Raw genomic sequence first — 9970 nt, 5'->3', positions numbered from 1 at the left:
TGTAGGGGAGCTGGACCTGTTCCCCGCGCCAGAAGGATGCTCTGCCTGCCTGAGGTGCTGGCCTACCAACCTCTCGAGGAGCCTGCACGTCGATGAACTCCTCAAAGATCCGCTGGGCCTTGGATGCCAGTTTGGCCGCTGAGCGGGTCTTCTTGAAGTCCTCGCAGGCGAGCCAGAACTCGAGGTTTTCCTCGCTGAACTCTGTCTTCAGGAAAGCGCGGAAAGCGGCCAGCCCATCTGCAAGGGAGATGAGGGGAGTTACAATGGAAGGAGAAAGACGGCAGGGAGCAGTTTCTTAGGCATTCCCCCATCTGTCTACTAGAGGTCATTCAATTTTTCTCACAGGCTATGTGACAGCACAGTCCCTGATCCCAGGACTTATTCATAACTTACACTGTTACATCAGCTGGAGTCTCACGAGCTGCCATGAGACCAAACATTCTTTGCTGCTATTTTGAAAAATATTTTTTGCCAGCTAACATGAAAAGGTTTTCTTTGGGACTGGGATAGCTAACCTTTGAAAAATTCCTCTTGAAATCATCAGGCTCCAATGATACAGTCTCTTTGCCACACCGTCTTGTGCATATTAATGTCCCACTTTGTAACGTCCTATCCGTCATTAAGAAAAGCCTTTAATAAAACATAGCGCCCGTGGACTTGTCTCCAATGCTTTCTGTCACTTTGCTTTACTGCCTTGTGACATATTTTTAGTTATTACTTACACAGAGGAAGGATCTTGGAGAGCCTAACTGTTATAGCTACAATAAAGGGGAAAAGGAGAGGACACAGCGTAATTACTACTTGTCTAGTCAGTGGTAAAAGTGTTCTTATCACTTGCTAATGCTTAGCAATTGTGACATTTCAGTAATGTAATCTGAGTCAGCCGGGACAGATTAGAAATATGGAAAGATTTATTAGGCAATGTGTGCTCTTAAACCCCTGCCTGGGTGTATTTATGGACACAGCTATTGTTTTTTATTTCCTTTCCCTGAATGGCACAAGCAGAGTTGAAATAGCTGAAGGTTTTACACATGCCCTTTCTCCTTTCCTGAGCCTAGGGATAAATTTGGCTCCTAATTTTACTTCTTCCAGTAACATGTTTCTAACTTTTCCCGCTCTCTTTCTATAGGGTCTCAGCATTTGTAGCTCATAACTGGAAACCTCCCCAGTCAGCATTAGCTACTTACTTCCAAGTAAGCACCTAAAAATACTGACGGAACTGGGAACGCGCTCAGCAAGGTCAGACTCGATTAAAGAATGTGCAAGTGCACAGCAGAGATGGACAAAGGGTTTGCAGGACTTGAACTCCTCCTGCAATGCTGTAAAATGTGGGCTCCACCTGCCCCCTTTCTTCTATGGGAGATCTTGGCAGCACTGCGTTTCCTCCTCCCTGCCATGGCCAGGAGCACAGGACCAGGGAAGGAGCCTGAGGGGTGATATCTGCTGCCTGGGGCACGTCATCTTCAAGGCAGGCAGTGGCTGGCCAGGTCAAAAGACCCATCACAAACTCCCTTACAGCTTTGTCCTTGTTTTCTTGCCTACACCAGGTATGTGGGGAGAAGCAGCAATATAAGTCCCCTTCTTCTCCTGATCTTCTGCTCCTCTCTTGCATCAGATGATGGCTGAGGATAGGGAGGTATTTTTCAGTTCTAGGTCCTGAGCCTCAGCCCTAAGAAGTTGCCCTATGTGTTGAACAGCAACTAACAGTGCTGCTTCTGGCTGCACATAAGTTAATGGAGATATCTGGCTGCCCTGACTCTCAAAGGGAACAACAAACAAGATATTAGGCCAGGTAGGACCAAACTCCAGGCTAATACTCTCCACTTCAGGCTTCTCAAAGCTCCTTCACTGACAGGCTTGGCAATGCTAACTGCTCCATCAGCACTCTGCATTGCAAAGAGCTGTCGTGGCACAGCAATCAGCAGCTAGAAGAGGAATGTTTCCATCTCAGCTACCCTAGTTTCTTTCTGCCAGCCCCAGGAAGGCAAGGAATGAAAGAATGGCAGTATCACACCAACTCGTCCTGGTGCCCCTTGGTTAATGCACTTGTAGAAAGAGATGATGGGGGTTTTGGACTGTTACTGTGGGCAAAGCCAGGGCTCTTGCCCAAGAGCACTGCATAGTAGCTAATAGTGCAAATTGTAGGTTCAAGACGGGGGCAATAAGGCAACATTAGCCCTCGAGAAGTCTGCAGAACAGAGCTCCAGAGGCATCTCCGGGAGCCGAGTGCCTGTCAGGATCACGCTGCCCCAGGCTGCTTGGAGCATCTGCAAGGGCAGATAAACATGGCACAAGAGAGGAATGTTTTAGGGCTCGTTTCCTTCAGGAAACATAGGAATCCAGGAGACACAAGGATGCTTCAAAGCCTATGTTCCCTCCCTATTTAATGTCGACAAAATTCAAAAGGATTTTTGCGGATGACTTGAGAAGAGAGCAGGGAGCCCTTACGAGAAGAAAAGGAGAGGACATCACAGCCGACTGACAATTTCAGAAAGGAGAAAGTATGGAAGGGAAAATGCAGCAGTTCCCTGAGATGTATGCCATTTGGTATATCACTGGCTCGTAGGATGTTTGGTGTTTATTATTCAGGCACCCAAATACACTGTTATGACAACACAATCTCAGCTGTATGTCCTGGCGGAGATCTTGCTTCCCTGTCCTGATCTTCCCCCGTCGCCCTTCCTCTCCAACAGCCCCCAGAGCCCCAGCACTGACAGAGAATCACTTGCCAAAAATAGCAGCTGTGCATGGCAAATATAATATCTGCAGAATGTAATATCTGCTAAAACAAGTGGACTTCGTGATTGATGAGATGAGAAAGGCCTTTGCTTCAGCCCTGCCCCAGAGAGCAGCCATGGCAGCTGGGACCAGGAGGTTTCCACATGCTCTGCCTCCCGCTCTCATGTCAATCAGCCCCTTTTTATCTCGAAGTAAGTTTAGACAGACGATATATAAATAATAGTATCTGGCTGTTCTCCACTTTTTTATATATATTTCTGTCATCTCCTCCTCACAGCCTTAGGGGAGCTGGAAAGGATCAAGCCAGACCTGCGAGGACCTTGCAGAGGAGGCCTTGGATGCAGGAGAGGTCATCCTCAACTTGAGGCTGCCTCGCTCTCCACAGATTTGCCCTTAGCCTTTGACTCTCTGCCAGCATTTACAGCCGGGGCTGGCAGTCAGAGTTCAGCACCCAGATGACCGCACAGCAGTAAATCGCTGCCAGGCTGCCCACAAGTTTATCGTGGAACAATGACAGATCTAATGGAAAGGGCAGGAGGGCAACGAGGTAGGGGACTGGCACCACCTGAGCTGGAATGTGACCTGGATGTTGACTTTAATGTCCTGTACATGAAGACTACCAAGGAAGCATCCCTCACAAATGACAGGCATTTCAAAGCTCATCCCACCCAACTGTACAGCTTTTTTTTTATTATTATTATTTTCTTTCCCCCTCAGCAGGAGGCAACCAGCACTGGCTTGCAGCACAACATGAACAGGAGTGCATCACCAGCAGGGTCAGCCTCTTGAAATAGCCTAGAAGATGCATGGAGCACCTGAGAAGTGCAAGCCCAATGGGATGTTTGGCAGAAAAAGCACGGAGATGAAAAGCTGGATTAGAATTCGTCATGATGGTAGCGAAGCACTGGAACAGGCTGCCCAGAGAAGTTGTGGATGTCCCATCCCTGGAAGTGTTCAAAGCCAGGTTAGACACTGCTTTGGGCAACTTGGTCTAGTGAAAGATGTCCCTGTCCATGGAAGGAGGCCAGAAGTAGATGGCCTTTAAAGATCTCTCACAACCCAAGCCATTCTCTGATTCTATGGTATCTTTAGAGATCTCGTGGGACATCCCCAAAACACACGGCTGAAAGGCATGGCTGCTCAAGAAACAGACACAGTGGTGTAAATGTACAGCCCTCCAATACAGCTGTTGGATACTTACTCAGGAATTTGACTCAAAAGAGTGGTGAGTCTTGCTTGAAGCCAGCGGATTATATTACTTTCAACAGGGCAGATAGGATGATGGCAAAGAAATAGAGCTCTTCTACCTGGGTGTCAGGAGTCAGAAAGAGGAGCAGAAGAACATTTGCTTTACAGTTTTGCAGTGTAAATAAAAGCCTTAAAAGGACCCGGCTCTGCTCTCTAGAGCAGCTAAAATTAAATTTGTGATTTAGATGGGAACTACCAGGCAGATCAACAACTACATGAGGTCTCAGATGTTCCTGAAACCCCACTCAGATGTTATCCTTTGGGCTGTGAAGAGCGGTTTCTTTGCAGAAAGAAAAGCCGTGGAGGAAGGGACTTAACTGGCTTGCTCAAAATACAGTACAAGTCTTAACTAAATCAGGCGTCAGCAACATGAGGAAGAGCTGAGATTAATAGCTTAAATCATTCAGGCAGACAGTTTAATAACCAAGGATCTAGCCACTGTCAGAGTAAGAAAGCTATCAACAATCATTTATTTAATGGATGCATTTCACACCATCAGAGCCATCAGCACGTCATGTAGGAAATAAAGAGAGAGTCCTTATGGCTCGTAGATGGATGGATTAGCTCTGTGCAATATTTTGGGTCCAGGGCTGAAGAGACAAGGCCACAATGTTCTGCATAGCATATGTACGTGCTCTCACTGCTGCTTAGCATTGCTTTGGTGAATGTTAGCTGCCTGTCACTAGCACAATGCTAATGCTAATGCTGTTCTGGCTTAGAAAGAACTGGGAGTAGGAAGGGATATTCCTATGCTGTGTGGGAAGAGCAGCAATGTATAGACAACAGAAGGAGGAGGAGGACAATAAAATTTGGGCAGAAGAGCACAGAGATCACAAAAAAATTGTAGATGGCAAAAAAAGTCATCCTTGAGATAAAAATGGAAATTCAGCGCAAAGGTTTTCCATGTCAGATGCTTCGTTGAAAACTGACTAAGGGTTGAGGACAGACTGTCCTGCCGGATTCTGGACAAATGACAAGCCATGTGTCCAGCCCCGCGAGGGATGCAGAATGAGACATGCCATTGCTTGTATTTCCCTCCAGCAGCCTGTCAAAAGGAATCTCCATCTGGCTGACCAGACTGTACCTCCTGGGCACGGGTACAGCAGGGGGATTACTCCTCTGTTACTCACACACATACGCACGCTCTGCAGACCACATAAAGCTCCGGTTCCCTGGGAGCCATCACTAATCCAACACTGGCACAAAATGGGAAAAAATGCCAAAATCTCGCATGTTAAAACCTCTGCTTTTGCCCCCTTAGCACCCAAGGAAGCATGCTACATACAGCCCTGCCTCTCACTTTCTCAAAACCCAGCTGCAAAGCAAGATCAAGCTCCTCTCTCCTGCTGCCTGCCATGCTCACAAGCCCTGACCCAAGGGAACACCGCTGTGCTTGGAGATACGTTCCTTGCAACGAGCTCAGACAAGGCTCCTGCTCTAAAAAGAAAGGGGACTGACTGGCTGACCCTACGGTTTCAAGTTGATTTGCTTCACCCATTAGCAAGAACGAGTCAGATATCATTGCACTGACCTACTTGTCTGGGGCTGCCAGTGAAGCCGAGCTGTGCTGTATCCTGCAATTTGGCACTGCTGCTCTAACAGGGCAAGGCTGAGGGATGCTGAAGTCCCTGTGCCAGTGCAAAAGGAAGGTGAGGATGTGACTGGGAGAGCCTGAGTTGCACTGCCTTCCCTACCTGCCATCTCTTGCCAATGTCAATACAATTATTTTTTTTAAAGTGCTGGGAACTAAACAATCTGAATCGGACCACTCTCTTTACAAAAAAGAGCACTGCCCAGCCTGGGAATCTCTGGAAACATGCAGTTGCTTCAAGATCCAGGGCTTTTCAATACTCCGCTCAAGGTACTGACATAAAGTAGCATGCCAGGATCAAACAGTATCTACAGAGTTCATTCAGTAAAACAATGGGGGAACAGTGGAAGGGGCGCCTAAAGGGATCACACTTAAGGAATATTTGACAAAAATAAGCATAACATTCCCCATAGAGTTTGTGTAATGCATAATGCCTGTTCAGACCACGTCCACTTGAAGACCTTTTGGAGATTCAGGAAAATAGGAAGTGAAGGAGTAAGAGTTGTCTGTCTCTCTCATACAGCTGTTATACCCAGCTCCCAAGTCCTACTTGTGCACTGATTTTCCTGAAAGAATGGGATGATTGGAAAGAACCCCAAACCGCTGTAACGTCTGACTGTGAAGGAAAGCACCACTCAACTCCCTGAAATCAGCATCACAATCTCCCTTCCAAAACAGACAAACTGTCCATCTAGTGAAGAAAGAATTTATGACAGATGTGTCAAGCAGAAGCGGTCTACCTGCTAATGCTAGAAACCACAGGGGAAATTCTCCATGAGCCCATCTGGTGCTTAACCCATGCCCTGAAGCATGAATTCGAATTTTCCCTGGCTAATATTTTTCACCTGGGCAGTCATAGTGAAATTAGACTGATACAGTTCTGTCCTTCTCCTGGCACTAGAAATAGGACATTAGCTGGCACCTGTACTATAGACAGACGCAGGCAGGACATGCACTGCTTTTCTTACTCTGAAATTTTGGTCAGACACAGCACAAGAGTCCCTTACCCTCTCTAACATCAGCTCATGTTTACTAGCATGTTTCTAATAGCATAAACGCAGCTGGTTTATTTTCATAACGGATCTTTAACAATTCTGTGTTTTGGATGCAAGTATACATAAACGAAAACAACGATTTTACAATTCCTTCTAAGCACATATGAAGTGTATCTTCTCTCCTTTAAACCAGTGTAAAATAACACTTCTGTTTAAACAGAGCTTTCTGTATTTGCATCATTATATCCAAATGCAGGCTTTGTCTGCAGACTAGCTATTCCAGAAGCTTCAGGTCAGAGCTGATGTGATATATTCTTTTAGAAAGTGGGTTATTAAACAACAGTTTTTTTGCCACTGATCACCAGGCAATGTCAACATGACTGCTCAGAAGAAAAAAAAAGCTCAATTTAAATTTTAAAAATCACCTTCTGTTGCTATGAGGAATTAAATATTTCTCACTAGGTGTCAAAGAGTTCCCAGAATTACTTCCCATTCTAGAAACAGGAAAGATTCTGGTATTTCATTTATCACTTTATAAGGCCAATTTATTAATATTATATTCTTATGGATGCTGTTGGATGAAGTAATCGAACTAAGGTTTGATTTAGCATTCCCAGCACTCAGCTGAAGAGGGAACAATCTGTATAGAACTTCAGTACAGAGAGTGTGACTTTGCTGGCTTTTGTAACCAAAGCACTTTTGTTATAGTCTGTATCTAAGTAAGAAAATTCTGACCTTAATACTGTTGAAGCAGGAACAAGGGCTTGATTTTAAAGACAGAACTGCACCACTGATGTGAATATCCTGTCCTCTTCCACTTCCCATCCTCCAGGCACCCACGTCTCTTTTGTGCATTTTTCCCTTCTTGTTTTGAATTTTGACAAAAGAAATGTTCCCTCTTAGCCATACCCAGCTACATCATTTTTTTTTTCCTACCGGCTGCAAGAGCAATGATCTCAACAAGATACTGCTGCTAAATTATATATTGCTTTTTACTGCCTTGGACAGCCAGCTTGTCTAAAGTTGTCACGTAATTCTCTGCCAAAACCGTTGTCATCTTAGCAGAAATCCAGAAGAACTGCACTTTTTTGAAAACAATATGATTCTACACTGGGATTTTAAAATGCAAGGCCCACAAAACCTGAACCACTAAGAAAGTCAGACATTTCCATACTGCAATAAAATAGTTCACCACCCACACTGACTTCTCCCCAGCCTCGATTTGCTCATTTTATTTTCAAATACAAACACCTTAATGAGCCCATACTGTGAACTTCACAGCCTTGTTTACAATTTGTCAGCATGAATATGTTGGTGAAGCAGAATAATACAATAAAATGTTCTGAACAGAACTGATATGATTGATCTATTGAATGGAGTGAGGTGTGCTGATTATATGTTTGCATAACGTTTCTTGATGTGAAACTTTCAGGTTTGGTTCGGTAACTATGAATTAGATCCAGTTAAGTGCTACCATGCGTGATTTCTCCACTAAGGACTGCTACAGAGTGAGGTGTTTAAGGTTACTGAGCTATATACTAGATTTTTCCCCTAAAATCGATGAGAGTAATCAGTCAAAAAATCAGGAGATGGCTCTGATAATTTCAGCTGTGTTGACTTGAATTAGAATATTCTGCAAGGCGATCACATCAATAGGAATGGGACGTTACGGTCTTCTCACCACTTCGGTGAAGATAAAATATTAATACCCCTGCAGTGGAGAGCTAACGAGCAGTGGCAGTGAGTGGGGTCTCAGGGGAAACCCTCCACTGCTTCCTATGGTACTCTGCTGTGCCATAGCAGTCCTGGCACAGGCTGCACCTTGACACTGCGCAGCTGCAAAGCAGCTGGAGGCAGAGGGAAACTAGATGGTGCCACGGATCCTGGGGAGCTTTAGTGAGCTGAGAACCCATCACTGCTCGTGCAGAAAGGCAGAACCCGGGTGTACCTGCCAAGGAAGGTGTACACAGCCACAGCCTTGGAGCCCTGCCTCCGGAGGAACTGGAAAAAGCTAGAGCTGGGGCTGCTGGCTTTATCAGCTGTGACCCCACAGTCAGTCAAGAGCAAATTCAGGACGGGAACCCACAGAAACGCGCTCCCTCGCCTTCTCACCAGAGGAGAAATCCTGCCCATGAGTTACTGTGACTGCTTCCTAGGGGGAAGTAAGCAAGTACCCAAGGGACCGCTTCTGTGCCATGCGGTGCATAATTTGTTTGCCTCAGTTATAAACAGTATTTGGGGTATGGGGGGCATGAGGAGGGGGAAGAGTGGAGGATTGATAGAATTTGATCTTTACTCACATTTATGGGATAAAAGGACATCAAAGGAGTCTGCCCATCTCGTTGCTTCTTCTGTTGACAGTCTTCTGAAAGAAAGGAAGAGACAAATTACAGACAACCCGCGGCTGCTGGTCCCCTCCAGAGCTGCTTGACAAGGACACCAAAGAAGGCTGGAATTCTCACCAAACTTTGGCTATCTACAGTGTAGAGGTCTCCAAGTGAGCAAGTCACCCTGGGTCCCCATCAGAGTCAGCAGGGAGATGCCATGGGACTTGCAGGGTTCTCTTCATCTCCTCTTCAGGTAGGTGGGTGAAATAAGCCAAATGAATCACCCAAAAAAGGACCGATTTTTCCTCATTGACTCTAAGCAGAGGCCCAGGGAACAAGTTCAGATGTAGACATTTACATTGTAAATGTCAAAAGTTAAGTGAAATGAAACCCACACCTGCAGCAGTGTTTGTTTCTCTCTCCTGACTTCAAGGGGAAGGTTAGACTCTTAGCTCAGATGTAAGCAGTGACTTGTGATCAGATGAATTCCATCCCACTCGTCTTAAAACAGGGCTCTGGATTGTCTGAAGTACCTACTTTAAGTGCTGTGCAAACTGATTCAGGACATTTTGGTAGTGTTTAATAACAAGACTTTGCTAAGGAGGACTGTGACCTGAAATTGCTGCTCACCTCGTGTACAAAGTCAACTGCTCAGACTTTGATTTGCGATGACAGAGGGATATATTATGTTCTCAAACATGTGCAGACACATCCCAGGTACAGCAGCTGGGACAGTGTGCATGTCCTGTCTTACAGAAGAGCTTGTATCAATGATACAGGCATTTTCCAATATCGTTCCTGCTCTATCAGGTTTTGTGTTTTCCTCCCTTCCTTGTGGCTAAAAAGAACTACGCAAAGCTCATACAGCATACAGTGAAAGGCGGGTAGCACTAGAGGGGGTGGTGGGCAGGGAGGGGAAGGACAGAAGTGGGGATGGGGTGGGATGCTGCAGCTATACTCACTTCAAAGCCCGGTTGGGCTTGTCCGGAAGAATAGCTGTGAAATCATTATATGAGTCTGATTTGTGAGACAGGCAGCCCAGGCGAGTCCTCATCCCTCTGTTCCTGTGG

General features: G+C 45.7%; 1 protein-coding gene across 18 annotated transcripts in view; it reads right to left on the bottom strand.

The window, feature by feature from the left end:
* Window positions 1-9970, bottom strand: part of RGS8 (regulator of G protein signaling 8) — a 41747-nt gene that overhangs the window by 5683 nt on the left and 26094 nt on the right. For 13 of the 18 annotated variants that reach the window (XR_010833127.1, XR_010833128.1, XM_067001333.1 and 10 more), the window contains 3 exons: window positions 9863-9964; window positions 8874-8938; window positions 71-237 (listed from right to left, as the gene is read on the bottom strand). Coding sequence is in view for 16 of the 18 variants with exons in the window: in XM_067001333.1 (XP_066857434.1) it covers window positions 71-237; window positions 8874-8938; window positions 9863-9964 (334 nt within the window). In the remaining 2 variants the exon portion in view is untranslated. The remainder of the gene's footprint in view (window positions 1-70; window positions 238-8873; window positions 8939-9862; window positions 9965-9970) is intronic. The other 5 variants (XM_067001335.1, XM_013199441.3, XM_048054233.2 and 2 more) reach the window with 2 other exon arrangements.

This window comes from Anser cygnoides, chromosome 8 (genome assembly GCF_040182565.1).
Source record: "Anser cygnoides isolate HZ-2024a breed goose chromosome 8, Taihu_goose_T2T_genome, whole genome shotgun sequence".
NCBI lineage: Eukaryota > Metazoa > Chordata > Aves > Anseriformes > Anatidae > Anser > Anser cygnoides.
This window is presented reverse-complemented; position numbering and strand designations above follow the sequence as displayed.